General features: G+C 46.5%; 2 protein-coding genes across 4 annotated transcripts; both read left to right on the top strand.

Moving 5' to 3' along the window:
- The first annotated feature begins 745 nt into the window (after window positions 1-745).
- Window positions 746-7,921, top strand: PKDREJ (polycystin family receptor for egg jelly). Its single transcript, XM_066632949.1, has 2 exons — window positions 746-2,555; window positions 3,039-7,921. The coding sequence occupies exons 1-2, from the start codon at window positions 746-748 to the stop codon at window positions 7,919-7,921; spliced, it is 6,693 nt and encodes a 2,230-aa protein (XP_066489046.1).
- A 2,370-nt stretch (window positions 7,922-10,291) lies between these two features.
- Window positions 10,292-24,600, top strand: CDPF1 (cysteine rich DPF motif domain containing 1). 3 transcript variants are annotated; one of them, XM_066632871.1, is made up of 5 exons: window positions 10,292-10,360; window positions 13,058-13,143; window positions 13,680-13,910; window positions 19,892-20,003; window positions 22,822-24,600. In XM_066632871.1, the coding sequence occupies exons 3-5, from the start codon at window positions 13,798-13,800 to the stop codon at window positions 22,978-22,980; spliced, it is 384 nt and encodes a 127-aa protein (XP_066488968.1). In that variant the 5' UTR covers window positions 10,292-10,360; window positions 13,058-13,143; window positions 13,680-13,797; the 3' UTR covers window positions 22,981-24,600. The 3 variants fall into 3 exon arrangements, with proteins under 3 accessions (XP_066488968.1, XP_066488969.1, XP_066488970.1); XM_066632872.1 differs by lacking the exon at window positions 13,058-13,143 and having other exon boundaries at window positions 10,299-10,360; XM_066632873.1 differs by lacking the exons at window positions 10,292-10,360; window positions 13,058-13,143 and adding an exon at window positions 12,115-12,272.
- The last annotated feature ends 561 nt before the right edge of the window (window positions 24,601-25,161 follow it).

Below are 25,161 nucleotides of genomic sequence, written 5' to 3'. Positions count from 1 at the left end.
ATTCTATGACAGTTGGAGATATTGGGATACGATGGTGGCTGCCGATCCAACTCCTTGGCTTGCCCTGATGATGCACTTCCTCTTGTTTTCCACCCTCCTTTGCTGGTTCTGTTTCCAAGAGGCAGTAGCCACACCCCCTTGGTTTCCACCACCACCACGAGTCCCTTGCTCTGGCCTACAAAACCAGCAACGAGAGGACAGACTCCAGACCACATGTCTGTGGGGCAGAGATACTGAGCTGCGCTCTTTGAGAGTTTCTGGACTGGTTGCAAAGAGGAAACAGACAAAGTGGCCACCTTCTCCATGCTGCCGCTGGTACAGGAACTCCATCTTAGTGCACAGCACAATTCTCCAGTCCAGTCGGATGGCGTTGGGTTCTAACTCTGCCAGAGGGGCTCTACCTTCACCTTGGAACACTAATCATCTCACTATTCAATGTGTATCACCTTCCCATAGGGTGCCTGAAAGCCTTCACCATAACTTGAGCATTGAGGTATTTGGCCAGGATGTCCACTTTTTCCTGCTTTGGCCACAGACATTTCCAGTCCATGAATGGCAGCCAATTCAGCTGGGCTGGTGTGCCCACTTCAGCTTTTTATCCTGGTGCGACCACTACAGCAGCCAAGGAAGTAGCCCCGTGGCACTTCTTCCCACCAGATACCATCCAGATTCTCCACTATCCACTCACTACCATAATGGTGGACCACACCACATGTGCACCTCCTACTTCAAATATCAACTGACCATGCATTATACCCACCAAGGGCTGTACCTTGCTTCCCTCAGCATTAAGAAAGGGCCTTGGGTCAGGCTTGGTAGAGATCTGCAGGTGGAGCCCACCCTGCTACACATGTTCAGTACCCATTCCAAACTGGTCAACACCCTTTTTAGAACCATCAGCCTCTCCTGGAGCCTCCTGTCTATCCGTCCCCAAAAAATGATCTACAGAATGGCAGACGTTGAGGGCAGAGGGGTCTGGTCTACCTTCTACAATCCCTATGCCCTGCAGAACAATTACTCTGTGGTCCAAATTCCACAACTTTCAAGAAAGAAGGCAGTGGCCAAGATCTGCTTTCGTACTGACAAGGCTTGGACTGGGAAGCTGAGTGGGGAAATACATTACTCCAATGCCACCTTAAAACTATCACTGAAGAGTGAACCCCCGGCTTACATCACGCTGAACATCCAGAAAATCAAGACTGGGACTTACCTTTTCAATCACGCACAGGGATTCTACTACTCTACCCAAGAAGGAGATGCTACCAACGGCAATGGCTCCAGCATGCACTACATTTTCTACCAGCAGCAGAGTCTCTTTTACCTGATCACCATTGAACTGGTACACTTGCGCTGGTGCAGGTTTCACGTACATCTATACCTTAACCGGAAAGGAGCCCTTCTAATGCCTTCTTCAGAGAAAGATATCGAAGTTCACCTTTTCAACAGTGGTCCCTCTTTCTTACGAGATTCAGCGTATATTGTGTGGTTTATTCCTCTGCAACACCCACTGCTGCAGCATGAATGGACCTTCAGCTTGCAACTTTTTGATTCAAGGAAAGAAAACCTTCTCTGGAGTAATAATTATACTTGCAAGGATCAGGTCGGGAATGCTGCACATTTTATTCCAGGCTCAATTTTGCCTTTCGATCCTGCCCTGTACACAGGCTTTGTAGCAAAAGTGCGCTGCACGAGAGCTGGACGTGCACACGCTCTTTTAAATGCGACAGTCAACAGTTATGCTTCAAAGGTCATTGGCTCCACAGTGAATTGCCTTCAAAGGATTTGTCTCATTAAGAGAGTTAAAATCCAGACACCTGATTCTTCTGAAGGTGTCTTACATTACAGTCCAAGGGCAACATTTGTGCTATCTGCAAACACGCAGGTGAATTGCCCTGGTCCTAAACAAAAAGACATCACCTGGAAAATCTATAAAATCCCAGATGTGAAAAGTACCCCAGACTGGTCAAAACCTCTTAACCCACCTAGCATTAGAATTAGAAATCTCATCACACTAGAAATTCCTAGTTCTAGCTTAAATGATGGCTTGTATCTCTTTAATTTTACAATGAAACTAGTCACCATGTATAGCTTGGAGAGCGTGGAAGGCTCTGACTCAGTGCTTGTCAGGATTGGGTCAAGAGGGCTTGTAGCCGTCATTGCTGGAGGCAATTTCCGGACAGTTGGTTTTTCTAATGAATGGACTCTGGATGGATCTGTTTACTCTGATCTTGATGCGGCCCTGCCCGTTGAAGGACTCACATTTACTTGGTACTGCACCCAAAAGGAAACAGACTATGTCTCTATGACACTAAGTAGAAAGGGAAATTGTTGCCCAGATCAAGTAGATCTGAAATGGACAAAACCCTCTGATCCAGTTCAAAGGGTGCAAGCAGAAACACTTCAGGGTAATGCTGTTTATTATTTTCGCCTGATAGTTCAAAAGGAGAGTCAAATTGCTCAAGCTGAACAAGTCGTACATGTTCTTCCTGGTTCTCTACCAATACTGAATATCACATGTATTGAAAACTGTGGTATGCAAATAATACCAACTGAAAGGTTTTGTCTCTCCGGCAAATGCTTAAATTGCAGAGAATCTAGTAGACCAGTCTATTATTGGTCTCTTTTCTCAACAGGCTCCACTGAAATAAATTTTGATTGGGAGTCCAAAACCACAACTGGGCGATTTAACTCCTATCTATGTATGAATCCTTTGAGTTTTGTAAATAGGACAGGAAAATCTTATATGCTTGTTTTAAATGTGAGCGCATGGGGAGACCTGCCATCAGTCTATAGTTATTTATTCTTCGTAAATTCTCCACCACTGGTTGGAAAGTGTGTTCTTAACCCTACCACAGGTGTAGCCTTCCTCACAAAATTTGTTGTCAACTGCAGTGGATTTAAAGATGAACATTTGCCTCTTACATATAAAGTCAAAGCAGCATCAGATACACTGAAGACAACTACAAAGTCTTCTGTGGAGCTAAGTGCTTTGGGGACAACTGTATATTTTGGTTATCAATCAAAAACCCCACCATCTTTTTTGCCAGTTGGTATATCCTCTAAACAATATGCATTGCCAGTACATGTTGAAGTATATGATGCACTCGGAGCACATACTTTGGTAACTTTACAGGCATCTGTATTTGGTCCTGTAAAAGACAAGCAAGTAAGTGTTGTTCTAAATGAGTTACATGGCTTAACCAGTGGGCCAAAAGCTCCAGTAACATCTTTCCTTGAAAATGAGGACTATTTTAGTGCATGCCATTTTGTCTACATGGTGGCCTCTACTTTAAATGATATTGACCCTTTGCCAAGATTTCATTCCTCTAAGACTGATCTGCGGGACATCCTGCTAAATAGCTTAGCAAGAATACCTACAACAGACATATTGGAAGCACACCAAATTATTTCAAGTATTTCTCAAATTACACAGGAAATCACAGAGCTAAGCAGGACATCACAGCTCCTTGCAGCCAGAAAACTCAAAGAAGTGATTGAAAACCTGAACAAGTACAGCAACAAAGACCGAGGGTCCAAGGAAATAGAGGTTCTTGGCACCAGTATTCTTGCAGGATTGTCCAATGTCCTGAGAGCTTCTCTGCTAGACCATAGAAATATACACATAAATGGAGTTAAAGACACCATCTCCGTCACTGAGATTTTGGCAGACCTCATCTTGCGACATAAAGTCCCAGGAGAAAATGAAACTATTTTGGAAGCCAAAGGTTGGACTATCACATTACGGAAAGATAAAAAATTAGATGTTTCTGATGTTTTCTTAAAGAGAAAAGATTGCAAGAACTTCTTTTATCCGCATGTGAATCAGGAGGATGAAGAAGGGTTACCAGTGGATGCTGAGATCTCCACAGTCCTTTATGAGTTTGTCCAGAATCCTTTCCCATGGTTGCCCTATTCAGATGATATTGGCACATCGGTGACAGGATTCAAGATGGCAGGAATCAAATCTAATGGTGACAGTGTTGGCCTAATGCCTGACAGGGTCGAAATGATTATGACTAGAAAAAGTGAGGACCTACCCACGTTTGAGTGGAGGATACAACCTGCTGAAAAGCTCCCAGAAATAGTTGGAAGATTTAGTTTTGAAGTGCACAGGAACGCCAAAGACATTTTCATCCAGATTGTGACAAAGCTGAAACTCACTTTCCAGATATTCATACATCTCGGCCTCAAGGTCAGCCCTCCTCCTATAGCGTCTTTTCATGTTTCATTTAACAAGCCTGCCATGTCAGGGAAAAATAACTCCCGTGACAAAGACTGCGCACCTCAGGCTCCTTATATATTTTGCCTGTCCCAGACATTGCTCAAATCTATATTCCAAGGCAACAGGGTGGAAAAACAGAACATCTCCATTGTTTTATGCGCAAACCTTTTTGTAAGAGCTGAAACCACTCAGCTCATTAGGATTGTGCTTTTTACGGCGGACTGCTTATACCTAGATGAAGTTGAAAGCCACTGGAAAGAAGATCTCTGCACATCTGGCCCTCAGACCAGTTGGCAAAAGTTACACTGTTTCTGCACTGGCAAAAAGCGCTTTTCAAGATCTGCAAACCCTCCACCGAAGACAGCCTCCGAGGATTATGTCAGGTTTTTGGCTGGCAAAAGAACCATGTACGTCAGAGCAGTACCTAGGGAAGGGGTTGTGTTAACACAAACCTACAAAAACCCAGTGACCACACTGACACTTATTTCCATTTTGGTAGCATACATTTTCCTGGCTATGTGGACAATCAGAAAAGATAGGGCTGACCTGGAAAGCAGAGATGACGTGATAGTCTTGCCAGACAACGACCCCTTTGACAAAGTGTGCTACCTGGTCACAATATACACAGGGAGTCGTTTGGGATCAGGAACCACCGCTGACATTTTCATTCAACTCATAGGCCGACGTAGCATCAGTGACATGCACTGCTTAAGACACACCAAATACGCCACATTTGGTCGAGGGGCCATCGATACGTTTCTCCTGACAAGCAAGAACAATCTAGGAGACGTCTATTCGTTTCGGGTTTGGCACAATAATGGCGGACTTTCCCCTAAGTGGTTCTTGAGTAGAGTTAAAGTGGAAAACATCTACACAAAACAGTCTTGGATGTTTATCTGCCAAAAATGGCTTGCTCTGGAAAAGGGGGATGGCCGAATAGAGAGGACTTTTTTTGTTACTCAGCCAGAGAAACCTTTAAGCAAAATGAATTTCTTCTTGATTAGTTTTGCCAGTGACTTGACCCAGAGTCACTTGTGGCTCTCCGTCTTGGCCCCTGTCTGCACAGGAGCTTTGAACAGGCTCCAAAGACTATCCTGTTGCTTAGCAATCTTACTGAGCATCCTGCTTTTCAACATTATGTTCTTCAACGCTGAAAAAGAGCAACATCTGCCCTATCTGAGACCCGTCATCATCGGCATTCAAAGTGCTTTCATCGCCATCCCTCTGCAAATGATCGTAACCGCTTTGTTCAAATATTCCCAGAAGGCGCCTTCCCCACATAACGCGACTCAGCCAAAAGAATGTTCTGCTTTCATGTCCGGAAATCTCCGGAATTGGAAGGAGCGCCTACAGAAATGGTACGTTGCGGAGACGGCTTCAAAAGACCCAGGGGATAGCTCAGTGCTGAGCAAACTGAAACCACTGGACAAGAGAAGATGGACCCAAGCAATGCCAGCTTGGATGAACTGCACCATTTCTGAGGGTGCTGCCAACAGAATTGCAGCCGAAGAGGACATGGGACAAGATACTAAAACCAGCCTCAAGTTAAGTAATAATAACGTGGAAAAGGATTCTAATCCTCAGGTCAAACCACTAGACATACCCATCATGCTTTTTTGCACAAGCTCGCCAGCAAGAGCTTCTGGGTGGCATGTGTACGTTTCGTGGATGTTGGTCTTGGTCATTTCGACAGTCGCGTCCTTTTTTATCATCTTCTACGGTTTGTCCTATGACTACAAAACATCCCTGGAATGGCTCACAGCCTCCACTGTCGCACTGTGTGGGAATGTGTTTTTGCTCGAGACCCTCAACATCGCCTTTTTTTCCACCCTGAAGACCCTGTATCCCAAATACTGTGAAGACATCCCGTGGTCAAACAAACAGGCCTACTTGGAGATTAAACTGGATGATGTAACAATGGATGCCGACGAGATGCGGGAGCTGCACTATGAACTGGTCAGAATGAGAAGCACCAAGAACTACCAGCCCTTGGAAGAGGACGAACTCACCATTTTTAAGAAAAGACTGAGGGTGAAACACAACGCCTTTGTCTTCATAAAGGATCTCTTGTGCCACTTTGTCTTCCTAATCCTTATTTTAAACATTGCCTACTCCATTGAAAACACCAACAGTTTTTACTACAATCAAAATATTTATAACAAATTATCCCCAGGGCTCTGGGATGTCGGCAAAATAGAGCATGTTTACATGTGGCTGAGCAATGTCTTCCTGCCCGTGATCCACAACGACTACCATCCGACCTATCTCTCAGATACGTGGTCCAAAATTCTCGGGCTGCCTAGAATGCGGCAGATAAGGGCCAAAAATGTGACAAAAGAATGCTTCTATCCCCACAGTTTTGTAAACAAGTTTGTAATTAGCAAAAGCCATTGTCTTCATAGATATGGCCATGATCCAGAAGAGAAAAGAGACTATTTTGGGTCTTGGAAACACCCAGCCAATAAATCAGTTTCCAAACATTTTGGCAATTTTTCAGGCTTCATTTATCAACCAGACACTGATCAATGGACGTATGATTCATATGGAGAACTGAACACCTATGGGGCAGGAGGATACACTTTTAATTTTTATCCAGAAGACGATCTGCCTGTTTCACTGAACAGAATTGAAAGTTTAGAGGGGAGCAATTGGCTGGATGAGAACACCTGGGTACTAATCGTGGAACTGACTTCTTTTAATCCAGACGTAGATTTATTCTGCAGCATCTCCATTGTATTTGAGACTTCCTATTTGGGCTCCATAAACACAAGCCTGTCAATCCACTCGTACAAGCTCCCCCTTTTCAAGCAGCTAAGCAAGACCCAAAAATTTGTTTACGTTGCGGTTGCTTATATCCTCGTCTTTTACGTCATTGATGAAATTTTTGTGGTTCATCAGCAACGGCTGCAATACATCAAAGAGGTTTCGAACTTGATTAACTTTGGAATCAAAGCTGTGTGTGTGTTTTTCCTTCTGCAGCTGGCCCTGAAATTCAAACTGGCTTCTGGCCTCGTACGGTTCTATTTACGCCATCCACATGAGTTCATTCCATTCCACAAAGTGTGTCAAGTTGATCAGACATTGCAAATCACTCTGGCTTTTTTGGCTTTCCTGATTGTCTTAAAAACTCTCCGGTATTCTCGGTTTTTTTATGACGTCCGCCTGGCTCAGCGATCGATCTACGCCGCTCTTCCCGGCATCTGTTCCATGGCTCTGGTGGTCGCAGTGTACTTTTTTGTGTATATGGCGTTTGGCTACTTAGTCTTTGGCCAGCATGAATGGAACTACAACACCATGACCCATTCTGCTCAGACAGTCTTCTCATATTGTGTTTCAGCTTTCAAAGACACAGCCTTTACCTCCAACAGAGTGCTGGGAGGTCTCTATCTGGCAACATTTATGATGGTCATGATCTGTGTTTTGATCAATCTATTTCAAGCTGTGATCATGTCTGCCTACGAGGACATGAAGCAACCTGTCTATGAAGAGCCTTCTGAGGAAGCGGAAGTGGTCAGTTTTTTGGTTCATAAGATCCGCAGAATATGGTTTTTTATCACCTGGAGGAAACCAACACCATCACACGATGCGGAACTTTTCAACAGAGTTCTCTTTGGGCATCCTAAGAGGAGAAACCCATACCACCTGGGGCTCAAGGCCAGAAAAATAAATGGCCGGAAAATGGTTTATCTTGTCATTTGATTCATAGCGGGGCCTTATATACAACAACGTCAGCTGGGAGGAGTAAAGAACAAAAACAGCAAATAAAAGTAACTAGAAAAAAGTAGTAAGAATTAAGCGACTGTCCAGCATATGAATCAATAAAGCCATTTTTCATGGCCTCTATTGACATCAGTTGGTTTATTTGCTATGTGTTATTACAAACAATTATACTGAATTCACTGCAATGGTTCATATAGTTCAGGATTTGTGGGTCATTTAGTCCAGAATTCGCCGCATCTCAAAAAAGACATAGTAGAAATGGAGAAGGTGCAAAAGAGAGCGACTAAGATGATTACGGGGCTGGGGCACCTTCCTTATGAGGAAAGGCTACGGCGTTTGGGCCTCTTCAGCCTAGAAAAGAGACGCCTGAGGGGGGACATGATTGAGACATACAAAATTATGCAGGGGATGGACAGAGTGGATAGGGAGATGCTCTTTACACTCTCACATAATACCAGAACCAGGGGACATCCACTAAAATTGAGTGCTGGGAGAGTTAGAACAGACAAAAGAAAATATTTCTTTACTCAGCGTGTGGTTGGTCTGTGGAACTCCTTGCCACAGGATGTGGTGCTGGCGTCTAGCCTGGACGCCTTTGAAAGGGGATTGGACAAGTTTCTGGAGGAAAAATCCATTACAGGGTACAAGCCATGATGTGTATGTGCAACCTCCTGATTTTAGAAATGGGCTATGTCAGAATGCCAATGCAAGGGAGGGCACCAGGATGAGGTCTCTTGTTATCTGGTGTGCTCCCTGGGGCATTTGGTGGGCCGTTGTGAGATACAGGAAGCTGGACTAGATGGGCCTATGGCCTGATCCAGTGGGGCGGTTCTTATGTTCTTATGTTCCACTTGGTGGGTCATGACCTGATGTATGGTGGGTTCTGAGTTGGGCCCTCCCATCTGCCCTTGTGTCCAGTTGGCTCCAAATTGGAGCCCTCTGGACACAATTGGAGGTTGCACCTGGCCTCCTCAAACCTCCAGAAGCAGCCAGAAAGTCACTTCTGGGTTGCAGTGGGGGGGGGGGGGTAGTTTGAGATCCCCTGATATAGCCAGTCTGGACAAAGAATTAATGTCTACAGCTTCTTTCATCTCCACTCTTAACATCATCATGACAGTAAAGGGAGGTTATGTGTTACAAATCATCATAAGAAGCCTCCTGCTGGATCAGGCCAAGGATCCATCTAGTCCCAGCTTCCTGTATCTCACAGCAGCCCACCAGATGCCTCAGGGAGCACACAAGACCACAAGAGCTCTGCATCCTGGTGCCTTCCCTTACACCTGACATTCAGAGACAGCCTACTTCAAAAACCAGATCGCATTTTCCCATCATGGTACTATATATGGTTTTCCTCCATCAATCTGTCCAATCCCCTTTTTGAAGGCACCTGTGCCAGATGCTATCACCATGTCCTGTGGCGAGGAGTTCCACAGATCAATAACAAAAGCATTCAGAAAAGCATAAAAATGAAAAGCATTAAAAGGATGAATAAAAGCGTGCCATTGGAACAGTTTCAGGTATAAAACATTGTCCTCAAGTCAGTAGCACAGCACGCTTTACCCAGAGAGTAATTAGTCTGTGGAACTCCCTGCCACAGGAAGTGGTGATGGCATCTCACCTAGATGCCTTTAAGACAGGATTAGACAAGTTTCTGGAGGAAAAGTCCATCACGGGTTACAAGCCATGGTAGGTTTGTGCAAGCTCCTGATTTTGGAAGTAGGCTGCCTCTGATTGCCAGATGCAGGGGAGGGCACCAGGCTGCAGGTTGTGCCTGTTGTCTTGTGTGCTCCCTGGGGCATTTGGTGGGCCACTGTGAGGTACAGGAAGCTGGACTAGGTGGGCCTTTGGCCTGATCCAGCGGGGCTCTTCTTATGGGGCTTGTTTCCAATGGCATAGCGAGAGGGGGTGCAAAGCACTGAGTTTTGCATGGCGTATCACTGTGGCGTGCAAGCAGCGACTCCCCCACTCCTTTCCAGGTGGCCATTCCAGGTAGGGGGAACAAAGCGGAGGCATCACCGTGCAAAAGTCAGTGCTTTGCACCCCCTCTAGCTATGCCACTGGAAACCAGCCCCATTCATCCCACTGAGCTTTATTTCCAAGCCTGCATGTTGAGTTCAGTCCCACGCACGGGAGCAAAGCCTGCTGATTTCCACGCCACTTGCTCCACAACCAGCGCGCATTCGATTGCACCCTTGGCGTGTCAGCGCATTCAGACGTGCCCATCAAAGCACAGCCTCTTCCCCGACACGAGCCTTTGCTCCAACAAGCAGAATTTCTCCACCGCTCCTTTAAGAGGGGAAAGGACTCGTGGACGTCTTTGCAAACGTCACCGTCACGTGAGAACCCCTGCAGAAGGAAGTGCGCGTGTCCAGGGTCCAGCCCTGCAAAAGGCATTTCAGGCTCGCTGCAGCAGCGCAGGTACGTTGCCCTGGAAGGAGACGCCCTGCAAGTGACACGTGCCAGTTGAGGGCGTCCTGCAGCTGGATCTGGGCAGGGAGGGGGGGCAGGTGGGGCAGAGCCTCCCCTCCCCTCCCCTCCCCTCCCCTCCGGAGTTCTTCGAAAGGCACTGCCAATGTGAGGCACCCATGCTGCGCATGGGTTGTGGGTGCTTAGGTGCCTCACACAGGTGGCACTTTTCTAAGGACTCCAGTGGGGAGGCTCTGCCTCACCTGCCTCCCCACATCCTTGGATCTTGACTGTGTTTACTCGGGAGCAAGTGCTCATTTTTCACTACACCTCTACAGAAGCTGCTCAGTCTTGCTGCCTGGGTGTTGTGAAACCCTCTTTTTTCAGTGTAAAGTAGGGGACTGTTGAATTTTTGTTTTAAAAATGCATTGGTGGTACATTAAAACTAGCCAAGGTTTTTTGATCGGTTGGTTCCGTTCCCCACCCCCCCCCCCCGACACTAGCAATTGAATTGAGTACTTTTGGAAGTACATGAAAAAAAAATCGCTCCATTTCTCCTGAATCAATTTAGGTCAGTGTTTCTCAACCAGTATTACGGGTACCACCAGTAGTACTTGAGGTAGTGTCCGCTGGTACTCACAGGAACCCTGCTGCCCAGCAGCAAGACCAGGAACATGACACAACGAACAGCAATAGGAGGTGGGCAGAGCTCCAAAGCATGCTTTTCCATGCTCAGAAAAGCTCTCCTGTCCACCCCAAGCCTCATACTTTTATTTGTTGCTTTGCATCTGGCCTTCCAACCCAGAAGTGACTGGTGATGATGTCATTGCCAAATACTTTGGTGGTACTTTGGATAGGGGGACCATGTGAAGTGGTACAAACCTTGAGAAACACTGATTTAGATAATGTGGAGCTCAGATTTCTCCCCCCCCCCCATCTTGAAGCAGGGTGGCTGTCTAATTCAAAACCAAATTGGCCTCAAAAAATGACTTTGCATATATTCAGAAATCTCAGATGTTCTAGAATGGGCTGCTTCACACATTATGCTGAGGTGAACCTGGGTTTGCTGGTACCACAGAAAGAATTTTCAGCCGGGCACTGCAGCTGATCAGCACATTTGCAAAACCAGCTGCTTGTCACAATTTTAATGACTAAGAATATTTATAGACTGCTTTTCAACAGTTCACAAAGTGGTTTGCATTGATACATAAATCAATAAATGGTTTATTGTCCCCAAAGGGACAATGCTAATCACAAGCTAAAAATTTGCATCTAAAAAAAAATCACCATTGTGTGTTAATATTTTTAGGTGTGCATACCTAATACCTTGCAGTATGTACGCTGTTACTGCAGGACTCAGAGTAGTGCCTGAGTAATTTCTTGCGGTGTGGGAGGAGCCATGTGATGATTCATTCCTATTCCATCAGTGCAGAAAATGGGATAAATGATTTCTATGATCCTCCCATTGACTAGCTAAATAAACATGGGGGAAATTGACCAAGATGCACATTCTAGGTATGGTACCTGATTGTAGGTATCTTAAAACAGTTATAGTGAAGGCCTCACTGACCTTTATGAATCCTCTGAGAGGGTCAGCAAACACATACAATGTTTACCAAATCACCCCAATGTATATTTGGACTTCTGAAAAGCTTTTGTCAAAGTCTCTTACCTGTTTGTTCAGGATAATGAAAACTCAACCAGGCTGTAAGAAGATCTTGAAACTGGGTGAATCAGAGCACACCAGCACATGAGATTCTGTGTTACTGCAGTGATGTGCACAGTAGTAGAAAACATCTCTAAATATCTGCTGGAGTGGTCTGGACAGGTCATGATTGATCCAGAAGGGGGAGAAGTGCTCACCGAAAGCATTGACTCCATGTAGAAGCACTAGAAAAAGTCAGCTCTATGTTTGGAATTTCAGGTGGGCGCTCCTTATTCACAGATTTGGGATCACGTCCATCATCTTCTGATGGCCCCCATCCATGGATTCAGTTACCCACGGGTTTTGGTATACAGAGGGCCAAACTGCCTTTGGAAAGGGTTTGAAACTAAAACTGCCAATATTGTAATGATGCCTTCGTATGAAATCAGTTCTGCTGCCATGTTTGAAATGATGCACACCATTCTGTTTGCCCATCACAAAAAGGATCTGGTGGCACTTGGAGAGTACAGAAAAGTGAAATGAAAATGATCAAGGGATTGGAGTGTATCCTGTGTGAGAAAAGGGGACACGTTTGTAAACTTTGTAGTTTATGAAAAAGATGCTGAGCAAGCTGTGTGATGGAGATTCCTAAAATTATGAATGGTAAGGAGAGAGTGGGTAGGAAGACATTGTTCTCCCTCTCTAATTCTCATTATCCTTAATCTGTCCTGCAGTAGTGATGGGGGGAAGGGGGGGTTGAGAATACTTCCAAGGTGCCTTTAAGCTGGAAAATTACACAGAGGCATCCTAAAGTGATTGCAGTAGAGCAGCAATTATCAAACTTTTTTTTAATCTCATGGCAAACTGACCTCTTTGACCTTCTCTATAGTCTTTACCTCTTGTGATGTCACTCCTGGCTTCTGGAAGGTTCTTCCAGGTTCTGTGGCTCTGTTTCTAGCGTAACTGTCTGTATTAACAAATTATCTGTCCCTCTTTCTCTGTACAGTACTCTACAGTACTATAGTAATGGCATCACTATAGTAACATCATTTGTTCCTACAAAGAGTTGCCCTACAAGCAGAGCCGCAGAACCCAGAAGAGTTTCCTGGAAGCTGGAAGTGACGTCACAAGAGGCAAAGACCACAGAGAGGTCAGTGTGCCTTGACATGAAAAACGCTGAAAATGGCAGATGTAAGAATTTCACTTGGAGCCAGATTTGGTCCAGCTGGTGCTGCTGTTTTGTCTCTCTTCATTGCTTATGAAATAATTTAATAATAATGTCATTATTTTCATTTCATTGCTCTCCCTGTATTAAGCAAAGCTCTCACTTTGAGGAGGGACTGTTCCAGACTCTTTCTCCTGCAAATAACAGGGTCTCCTGTTATCAGGTGTGCTCCTGGGGCATTTGGTGGGCCGCTGTGAGATACAAGAAGCTGGACTAGATGGGCCTATGGCCTGATCCACTGGGGCTGTTCTTATGTTCTTAAACTACAATTCCCAGGAGGCCTTGCAGGTCTCTTGTTATCTGGTGTGCTCCCTGGGGCATTTGGTGGGCCGCTGTGAGATACAGGAAGCTGGACTAGATGGGCCTATGGCCTGATCCAGTGGGGCTGTTCTTATGTTCTTATATGATACTTTCCTAAGGGCAGAGAATTTTTGATGCTGAATTTAGCATTCCATTTTCAGCAGGCACACAAGACCACTCTGGACATCAGAGCCGTGTCGAAGATCAGCGGAGCGCCCCCATTCACAAGTTCTCACAGTATCACGGACCAGTTCATGTCCATATCAGCCGTGTTTCCATATGGCGCTTGTCAAAGAGCCGCCACCTGAAGGCACATTTGAATGTGAGCTGTGCGGATTATCTGCCCCGTACAGCTATTATGGGCGGGAACCTGCCAACGTCTACTCGGTTTCGTAAGTATCTTTGAATTTCACAGAATCACCCCTTAGAATACTGAGCAGACTGCAGATGGACATCGTCGCCCTTCAAGAGACGAGGCTTCCAGATTCCGGATCTGTCAAGGAGAGAAATTTCTCATTTTTCTGGCAGGGAAAACCACCAAACGAAACCAGGGAACATGGTGTTGGCTTTGCAGTCAGAAATTCCCTGCTGAAGTCCATCATCCCACCTACTGTGGGTAGTGAAAGAATTTTGTCCCTGCAGCTTCAGTCATCAGCAGGACCTATCACTCTCATCAGTGCTTATGCACCGACTTTGTCGTCTCCAGCAGAAGCCAAAGACAAATTCTATGATGACCTGGCCACCACTATCAAGAAGATCCCCGTGAGAGAGCCATTGTTCATCCTCGGCGATTTCAATGCTAGAGTTGGTGCTGATCACAGTTCGTGGCCCACTTGCTTAGGTCAGTTCGGCATTGGGAAGATGAACGAGAATGGCCTACGCCTGCTAGAGTTTTGCTGTCATCATGGTCTCTGTGTCAGCAATACGTTCTTCAACACGAAGCCCCAACATAGAGTCTCTTGGAGACACCCAAGATCAAAGCACTGGCAGCAGCTTGACCTGATTCTCACCAGACGCTCCAGCCTTCCCAGCACCAAGATCACACGCAGCTATCAGAGTGCTGCCTGTGACACTGACCACTCCCTGGTGTGCAGCAGAGTGAAACTGCTAACAAAGCGACTGTATCATACGAAAAAGGAAGGAAGGAAGACCTCGCATTGATACCAGCAAGACCCAGGATCAGAGAAAAGTGGAGGAATTTGCACGAGCGCTTGAGGAATCTCTTCCAGGCCCGGTCGATGCAAACGCATCCAACAGATGGGAACATTTCAAGAATGCCGTTTACAACACCGCCTTGTCCATATTTGGCAAGAAGACCAACAAGACGGCAGACTGGTTTGAAGCCCACTCTGAGGAGTTGACACCAGTCATTGAGGAAAAGAGGAGAGCTCAAGCAGCACACAAGGCCTGTCCCAGTGAGCGCAACCTGCAGGTCCTCCAAGCTGCTCTCAGCAAAGTCCAGCAGACTGCCAGGAGATGTGCTAACGACTACTGGCTTCAGCTCTGCTCCCAGATACAGGTAGCAGCTGACACAGGCAACATCAAGGGGATGTATGATGGTATCAAGCAGGCCCTAGGTCCAACACAGAAGAAAATTGCCCCTCTGAAGTCTGCCACAGGCGAGGTCATCCAGGATCGGGCGCAGCAAATGGAACGCTGGGTGTAGCACTATTCTGAGCCATATTCCAGGGAAAATGTAGTCACCAAAGAAGCACTGAACAACATTGAGTGCCTGCCTGTGCTGGAAGAGTTTGACAGTGAACCAACCCTAGAAGAACTTCACGTGGCCCTGGACTCCCTTGCCTTTGGCAAGGCACCTGGAAAAGACAGCATCCCTGCTGAAGTCCTAAAGTGCTGCAAAGAGATCATCGCTACTGAGCTGCATGAAATCCTCTGTCTCTGCTGGAGAGAAGGTGGAGTACCTCAAGACATGAGGGATGTAAACATCATCACGCTGTACAAGAACAAAGGTGACAGGGTTGACTGCAACAGCTACCGTGGCATCTCTCTCCTTAGCGTTGTAGGAAAGTTGTTTGCCCGAGTTGCACTAAAGAGGCTCCAGGTACTTGCAGAGAGCGTTTATCCAGAATCACAGTGCGGATTCCGAGCCAGCAGGTCCACCACTGATATGGTATTCTCCCTTAGACAACTGCAGGAGAAATGCAGAGAACAATGACAGCCACTCTTTATAGCCTTCATAGATCTCACGAAGGCTTTTGACCTCGTCAGCAGGGACGGCCTCTTCAAGATTCTCCCCAAGATCGGATGTCCACCCAGGCTCCTCAGCATCATCAGATCCTTCCACAAGGACAACTTGTCCCTCAAAACGGCCACGGTGCCAGAAGATTGGAGGATAGCAAATGTCACGCCTATTTTTAAAAAGGGAAAGGGGGGGACCCGGGAAACTATAGGCCGGTCAGCCTAACATCCATACCGGGTAAGATGGTGGAATGCCTCATCAAAGATAGGATCTCAAAACACATAGACGAACAGGCCTTGCTGAGGGAGAGTCAGCATGGCTTCTGTAAGGGTAAGTCTTGCCTCACGAACCTTATAGAATTCTTTGAAAAGGTCAACAGGCATGTGGATGCGGGAGAACCCGTGGACATTATATATCTGGACTTTCAGAAGGCGTTTGACACGGTCCCTCACCAAAGGCTACTGAAAAAACTCCACAATCAGGGAATTAGAGGACAGGTCCTCTTGTGGATTGAGAACTGGCTGGAGGCCAGGAAGCAGAGAGTGGGTGTCAATGGGCAATTTTCACAATGGAGAGAGGTGAAAAGCGGTGTGCCCCAAGGATCTGTCCTGGGACCGGTGCTTTTCAACCTCTTCATAAATGACCTGGAGACAGGGTTGAGCAGTGAAGTGGCTAAGTTTGCAGACGTCACCAAACTTTTCCGAGTGGTAAAGACCAGAAGTGATTGTGAGGAGCTCCAGAAGGATCTCTCCAGACTGGCAGAATGGGCAGCAAAATGGCAGATGTGCTTCAATGTCAGTAAGTGTAAAGTCATGCACATTGGGGCAAAAAATCAAAACTTTAGATATAGGCTAATGGGTTCTGAGCTGTCTGTGACAGATCAGGAGAGAGATCTTGGGGTGGTGGTGGACAGGTCGATGAAAGTGTCGACCCAATGTGCGGCGGCAGTGAAGAAGGCCAATTCTATGCTTGGGATCATTAGGAAGGGTATTGAGAACAAAACGGCTAGTATTATAATGCCATTGTACAAATCGATGGTAAGGCCACACCTGGAGTATTGTGTCCAGTTCTGGTCGCCGCATCTCAAAAAAGACATAGTGGAAATGGAAAAGGTGCAAAAGAGAGCGACTAAGATGATTACGGGGCTGGGGCACCTTCCTTATGAGGAAAGGCTACGGCGTTTGGGCCTCTTCAGCCTAGAAAAGAGACGCTTGAGGGGGGACATGATTGAGACATACAAAATTATGCAGGGAATGGACAGAGTGGATAGGGAGATGCTCTTTACACTCTCACATAATACCAGAACCAGGGGACATCCACTAAAATTGAGTATTGGGCGGGTTAGGACAGACAAAAGAAAATATTTCTTTACTCAGCGTGTGGTCGGTCTGTGGAACTCCTTGCCACAGGATGTGGTGCTGGCGTCTAGCCTAGACGCCTTTAAAAGGGGATTGGACGAGTTTCTGGAGGAAAAATCCATTATGGGGTACAAGCCATGATGTGTATGCGCAACCTCCTGATTTTAGAAATGGGTTAAGTCAGAATGCCAGATGTGGGGGAGGGCACCAGGATGAGGTCTCTTGTTATCTGGTGTGCTCCCCGGGGCATTTGGTGGGCTGCTGTGAGATACAGGAAGCTGGACTAGATGGGCCTATGGCCTGATCCAGTGGGGCTGTTCTTATGTTCTTATGACATGAAGGGCACTGTTGTCTTGGATGGCTCCACATCAGACCCCTTTGACATCTGAAGTGGCATGAAGCAGGGCTGTGTTCTTGCACCAACCTTGTTTGGGATTTTCTTTGCTGTCCTGCTGAAGCAGGCCTTTGGAACTGCAACAGAAGGCATCTATCTCCGGACCAGATCAGACAGAAAGCTCTTCAACCTCTGCAGACTGAGAGCAAAGTCCAAAGTCCAGCTGAAATGTCTTCGTGACTTCCTCTTTGCTGACGATGCAGCTGTCACTACCCACTCTGCCAAAGATCTCCAGCAGCTCATGGATCGTTTTAGTAAGGCCTGCCAAGATTTTGGACTGACGATCAGCCTAAAGAAAACACAGGTCATGGTTCAGGATGTGGACTCACCTCCCTGCATTACAATATCTGCGCATGAACTGGAGGTTGTCCATGACTTTGTGTACCTTGGCTCAATGATCTCCGACACTCTTTCTCTCGATACTGAGCTAAACAAGCGCATCGGTAAAGCAGCTACCATGTTTTCCAGACTCACAAAGAGAGTCTGGTCCAACAAGAAGCTGACGGAACATACCAAGATCCACGTCTACAGAGCTTGCGTCCTGAGTATACTTCTGTACTGCAGCGAGTCATGGACTCTCCGCTCACAACAGGAGAGGAAACTGAACACTTTCCACATGCGCTGCCTCCGACGTATTCTCGGCATCACCTGGCAGGACAAAGTTCCTAACACCACAGTCCTGGAACGTGCTGGAATCCCTAGTATGTATGCACTGCTGAAACAGAGACGCCTGCGTTGGCTCGATCATGTCGTGAGAATGGATGATGGGCGGATCCCAAAGGATCTCCTCTACGGAAAACTCATGCAAGGAAAGCGCCCTACAGGTAGACCACAGCTGCGATACAAGGACATCTGCAAGAGGGATCTGAAGGCCTTAAGGATGGACCTCAACAAGTGGGAAACCCTGGCCTCTGAGCGGTCCGCTTGGAGGCAGGCTGTGCAGCATAGCCTTTCCCAGTTTGAAGAGACACTTTGCCAACAGTCTGAGGCTAAGAGGCAAAGAAGGAAGGCCCATAGCCAGGGAGACAGGCCAGGGACAGACTGCACTTGCTCCCGGTGTGGAAGGGATTGTCACTCTCGGATTGGCCTTTTCAGCCACACTAGACGCTGTTCCAGAACCACCTTTCAGAGCGCGATACCATAGTCCTTCGAGACTGAAGGTTGCCAATACATAACTGATGCAGGGCTGTCTTGCAAAAATGGCATTTGCTGCTAGGATATCATTGGTTGTTGGCATTTTCCTGGGGGAGCTGGATATTAATGGGATCTGCTTTTCATCCATGGGGGGGGGGGGAATCATTTTTGTTTAATTCCTGTTGGCCGCAAACCAAAAGGTTTCCTTAACCCCATGGTGACCTATCACTGTTTTAAATCAGTGACTCTCAGTCACAGCTGAAAGAGTGAGTCTATTTTGGTCCCTGGGATCATTCAGCATCTGGTGGCTGCCAAAGGAAAGTCAGATCAGGGAGCAGGTTGTTCTGATTTGTTTTAGGGAATATGAGAATTGTCCTTGAGAAACATCAGGTTCATTCTGGAAAGGTCACAGAACAACAGTTGCGGGGGGGGGGGGGGAGTGGAAGTTTGGAAAGTTGTAGGGTTTTGTTGACCTAGTAAGTTTGTTTAAATCTAAGGCAGCGATTTTCAGCTCATGTGCCATGGCACATTGGAGTGCTGTAAAAATTTCGTACATGTGCTACAGGACTTTGGAGCACTGCAGTTGAAAATTGTTGAAAAACTCATGCATGGGAATCAATAGCTGAAGAGTATTTGAGGAATGACTCTAACAAAGCCACAGTTGCAGTTCACACTGGATGAGGAGGCTCAAGAACTCTTTGCCTCTGTATTGGTGAGAGTGGCTAGGTGCAAAAAAGGGAATCATAGAATCATGGGAGCTGCCCACGAGATCATCTAGTCCAACCCCCTGCCTATAGCAGGAAATTCTCCTAGAGTATTTCCAGCTGGTGCCTGTTGAATCACTGCTTAAATATCTCCAGTGAGGGAAAACCCACCACCTCTCTTGGCAAACTGTTCCACTGCCGAATTGCCCTGACCATCAGGAATTTCTTCCTGGTGTCCATCTGCAGTAACGCTCTCTTGTAGTTGGTACCCTTTGGATCTAGTTCTACTCTCTGAGGTAGCTGAGAGCAAATTTGTTCCTTCTTCCATAGGACAGTCCTCTGCCAAAGCCTCTGTTGCTATTTGAATTGAAGAGGAGGGAGATAAAGGGTCTTATGGTCATGTGGAAATGAGTCAGTGGGTGGAGCCATTTTGTGGGTCCTTCAGCCTTTCCCTGTGTTCAAAATGTAGTCCCGGTTAAATATTAATTGCCTGCCTGATCCATTGGCTCTGACACAGGAAAGAATGACCACAAAGGGGAGTTGTGGTTTGCCTGTTTTTAAAATGTGGAATTTTCTTTCCTAGCCTCCTGGAAGACTGCTACGTCATGAAGGATCCATTCACCTCTGACAAGGGCAAATTCCTTATTCTTGGATCTAAGTGTAGTATGTGTTGCAAACCCGTGTGTGTTGGCACAGTGAGTAGCATGTGATGCCTGGTTCATTTATATCTCTGCTGTTCCTTTCACAGGCTGTGACCCAGTGACAGGAATCAAGGAGGGTGAGAGAGTAACCTGAGCAAAGATCAGGACAACTGGTAACTCTCTAGATCAGAAATTTTCAACCAGTGTACACAGCAGCACATTGCTGTCTGCAGGTCGCTGCGGGAGTTTGGAGCACAGCAGCTGAAAATAGCTGAGAAACTTTTCTGGGTTCTGCAGTTCTGTTTCTAGGGCAACTGTCTGTAGTAACAAATTGTCGCTCTTCTTCCAAAGGCAGAGGAACATTTCGTTACTATTGACAGTGCTCCCTGGGGCATTTGGTGGGCCGCTGTGAGATACAGGAAGCTGGATTAGATGGGCCTATGGCCTGATCCAGTGGGGCTGTTCTTATGTACTGATGTTCTTAAGCAGAGCTGCAGACCCTGGAAGAGTCTCCTGGAAGTGATGTCACAAGAGGTGAAGACCATAGTGAAGACCAACAACAACAACAACAACAGCATAGAGGTCAATGTGCTGTGAGAGGAAAAAGGTTGAAAATCACTGCTCTATATCAGCAATTTTCAGCCTTTTTCATCTCATGGCACACTGACAAGGCGCTAAAATGGTCAAGGCACACCATCAGACTTTTGACAATGGGCAAGGCTCACATCCCCCATTGGCCCTGTTAATATGTGACGTTCCCCCAAATTCCTGTGACCAGTGTGCCATGGTGCAGTGGTTGAAGATAGCTGCTCTAGATGCTTGGATAGAAAACTAAAGTGGATGAACTCAAGTCATTCCATTCTACATATCTGGAGTACCAAGCATATAACTCCACTCGAGTGCAGATTTATATTTGTTTGATGCAGTTATAATTGAAAAGGATCATGACGAAAGGAAAACGACGCTTTCAGTAACATGCTTTAGAAAAGAGATATGCATAGATATGCATATAAAGCTGCCTTTAGCAAACATATGCCCTCGTGCTGCTGCAAGGAATGTAACCCATATGGGCTACAGAAGATGACGGACTTTCCCAAGTTGCGCAATGAATGCGTTCTCCCTTCCAAACCCCCAGACGATGCATGTTCCTGTCAAGGGTGTGGTCCCAAAATGCAGCTCCTAAACCATTTCCCCATCCTGCTGCTCCCTCTGAAATCCTCTCACTGCAGCTGAAGATACAGATCTTCCTCTATGCAAATGCAAGGGCAACTGGTTTTGTCTTGCAAAATGTATTCTCTTCTTTGGGCTGTGGCAGCAGGCAATTTTCAAGATTGACTATGTGGGATGTACACAGTTTGAAAAACTGGAGGGAGGCAGGGAGATGTAGGATGTTGGTTCTGGCTGGATGCATCTGTCCACAGGGGAAGAAAAAAAAAAACAACTTGAAGGTAGCAGAGGCATACTCAAGGATTCCAGTTAGCAGGGGCGATAACCCATGACCCACCCTCCATGAATTTGTCTCATCTTTTTTCACACCTGGCAGCCATGAACATATTGTGTAACAGATAATTTCATGCACACAGGAAGAAAGTGCTTCTTAAAGGAAGGCGTGTCAAACAAATTCACTTGACAATTGCTCCGCCATTGCCTTGTTCCCACTCCAGTTCCTCCAGCTACCATCTCTAAGGCTGTCAGGGGAAGAAGAGACGGCAGCCAGGCATTCCTCTGATGTGCCTGGACCCAGTTGAGAACCCCTCCCCCAGCAGCTGCAGTAGATTGCCTTTTAATTGCTGGGAACCACTTTTCACTGAAAGTTAGGGGGAAAACATGATCAATAAACTGGGGCCATTGCCTTGACCGTCATTGGAATCTTTTCAGCCATGCTTCAGGACCAGAAAACAGCCTGAAGTCCAAACCATAGGAGTGGGTGTCACTTGAGCAGCAAGCGGAGGGGTGGCTGGATCTGGCTGGCTTGATCACTGAGCAGGTTCAGAGTTCTAGAACAGGGAGTGAGCAGCCCGGTGTGCCGTTCGGCCCCTCTGAAAACCGAAGCAGCGGTGGCATGCAGGGAAGATACAGGGCTCATCCAGGGTCCACTGGACAGTTTGTTCCATTGGCGGCAGGAGAGGGGAAGAACAGCATTTCTGGCCCTTCCCAGTGGAAGTCAGGGAATTCTGCCTTCACCCCCCCCCCCTTCTCATCCTCAGTCCCCTGTGGTGGAACATGCTTGGCTGTTTTTAAGGGATTAGGAGGTGTGCGTGTGAGAGAGAGCGAGGGATGCCTGCTCCCTGGACAATTATACATACAGTGGGCCCTTGATATCCATGGGGAGTCTGTCCCAGGACCCCCCCCCCCCCGTGGATACTGAATTCCACAAACAGTGAAATCCATGGGGAGGGGCACGCATCCCGTCAAACCGGAAGTGCCTTTCAGAAGACCTCCTAAATGTGACTGGAAGACTCTTCCGGTTCAGGCCAGGTGGTTTCTGAGGCCTTCCAGCAGCATCTGCAGATATTCAGATCTGCACAGGCTGAGTCTGCAGATAAGCAGGGCACACTGTCATGACAAGTTTTGTTGCTTTCCATGGCACACGAAGGTTAAGCCTCATGATGCATAAGTCCTGCTGGAAGCAGCCAGGCCACGTCTTTTAGTTGGATCAGGGCTATTAACCCATTTCTGCCCAGCCCACAGATGCATGCATTTGATCCCTGTTGCATATATGCAACATTGGGCAGAAATGGCTTAAAGATATATTATATACATGATATTAAGAATACTATTAAGAAAACACCTACATTTTTTAGATGTGGATGCAATGTGTGTGCTTATGCTTCAAATCCACATTCCAAAATGCTGTTTTGTTCTTTTTCAGGACTGCAGTCTTTTCTACGACAAAAGATTCTGCCTGCCCTGTGTGAATGCAAACCTGAAGGAGTTTCCCTTGGAACTAAGGCAGGACTTGGAAAAGAAAGGACATTCTAAATCCCAGTTGCCTAAATATGGAGATTCCAAGGACTCAAAGAAAAACTAGGTTGTTTTGACCCTGATTTCAGTAGTATGTTTTTGTAATTGGTTTTTTAAAATGTAACTTTTCCAAAGCAATTTATGTAGGATATTTCAGGCAGGGGGAGTTGGAGTCAAGTGAGAGAAGACCCTAAACCTGTAAGTTCCGCTTCTGTGAGTAGCTTTTTTTGGTGTTTGTTTTTTAATTGAGGAAATGGTGAATGCACTGGCTAGTTCAGTGGCCCAAATCAATGCTAAGGAGGCTTTCCTGCCTTGCTCCCCCCCCCCCCAGTGGCTCCAATCCCTGTTGTGGTCTTTACACATGTCATTTTTAATGAGGAAAGCTTCCATTAGCTTCAGAGGGAACTTTCCCCCCCCCCATTAAACCAGCATGAGGAGACCCCTAATTGGGATCAGAACTGTGATGGGAGCAAAGCAGTGGTCCAGCTGGCATGGGGGGGGCATATGGCTCCATTTTGCTCCCCCTGCCAGGAATGGCTCCGAAGGGAAGGGCCGCTTGCCTGAGGCTCCCTGCCAACCTGAGTGCTCCGCCCCCCTCCAGCTAAACCACCCGAGCAAAGTAGTAAAGCCCCCTCCCCATTTCCCTACCATAGTTTTGGTCTGTTTCATTTGGCGTCCCGTGCTCTCTAATTTTAAAAAAAGTGGCCTAAGGTGTTTATAGTCTTATCTACTTTGACCCTGAATTGCAACATTAAGTAAAAAGCCTGGAAACAAATCTGACAAGCCTGTTTTCCCTATCTAGACTGATGGACTATGTAACATTCAGATTGAACAGGATACAGTGGTGTCGCTGGCACCAGAGTGGATCCCATTTATCATCCTGTGGTGTTCCGATGAGGCTATTGCCTCTCAGCCGATTTCATGACATATAGTTAAAACGTCTATAAGAATGAGTTCCATATCAGTTGATATTTCACAAGGTTCTGTTAATGTTATACTGTCAGCTGCTGAAAACAGAACGCCCCAAATCTAAGTCACGGGAGAGGCTCTGATTCCATGCAGAGGGCCTGAACTTTGATCCTTGGTATCATTAGGGAACAGGGTCAAGAAAAGACCTTTGTCCGAGATGCTGAGTGAATCTGCTGGGTAGAATGGGCTCTCCTGGGCTTGATGAACCAAAGGTCTTTCCTGCAGTGCAGCTCTGTGCACACCAACTCAGACGTAAATCTCACCAGAATCAACTTCTCTGTTCTTGTTCCAGGAATAATTACTTCCAGTTTAGTAGTGTAGAGCAGCAGTTCCCAAATGTACTGCAGTCATAGCACCCTTTCTTTGGCCTCTTCTTCCCGGCTCTCCCGGGTGCCGCCCTCTTGGAGTCTGCAGAATCTTACTTGACCCAAGAGGGCAGCACCTGGGGGAGCTGGGAAGAAGAGGATGCCAGGACCACCCCCCTGCAACACCACGAGTTTGCTGTAGCACAGTTTGGGAACCACTGGTGTAGCAAATCAAAGTTAGAAGTGACATTTGTTATACACTATACAGTTAGGACTCTTGCAAAGTCTTGGAAACTGTACAACTGATTCCAGTATGAACAAAATGCTCAAGCGTGGCTAATTTAGCATGTCCTATCATAATTGTTACAGATGCCAAGTTTTTTATATTTAAATAAAAGCTGTCAAGAAAAAAAGAGTGTTCGTCACTGTGAAAGCACAAGATTGCCCAGTTTAAGTGGGACTTACTTCCAAGTGCTACTTCCAGGTGGAGGCCCTAAAAGGTTGACTATAAGTAGGTTTGCTGTCATCGTCTTGGAGAGCAGAGCTAAAAGAATCTTTAGCCAGTTATGGTTTTCCCCTGGAATTATGCCCTCATATGCCTTTGACAGGTGGAATAATCTGTCCCTCTTCCGGCTCAGCAGACAGTTTGTTACTATAGACAGTTGCCCTAGAAACACAGCCACAGAACCAAATAGTTTGCAGCAATTTTCAATTGCTGTTCTCCAAACACTTGTGGACCTTTGGCAGCCCACTAATGTTGAAAATTGCCAGTTGAAAATCATTGCCATAGCATAGGGATGTAAACCTGAGTTACACAGAAATTCAAATACTACAGGTAACCACTTCAACAGCAGAGTGTTTTTTTTGGGGGGGGGGGGATGTGTATTTTAAGGTATCAGGTAAACCCCAAACATGCAGTTTAAATCAATTCTCTTAGATTACAGTGAACATAATACAAAATCCTTCCTGCCATC

This window comes from Tiliqua scincoides, chromosome 6 (assembly GCF_035046505.1).
Source record: "Tiliqua scincoides isolate rTilSci1 chromosome 6, rTilSci1.hap2, whole genome shotgun sequence".
NCBI lineage: Eukaryota > Metazoa > Chordata > Lepidosauria > Squamata > Scincidae > Tiliqua > Tiliqua scincoides.
This window is presented reverse-complemented; position numbering and strand designations above follow the sequence as displayed.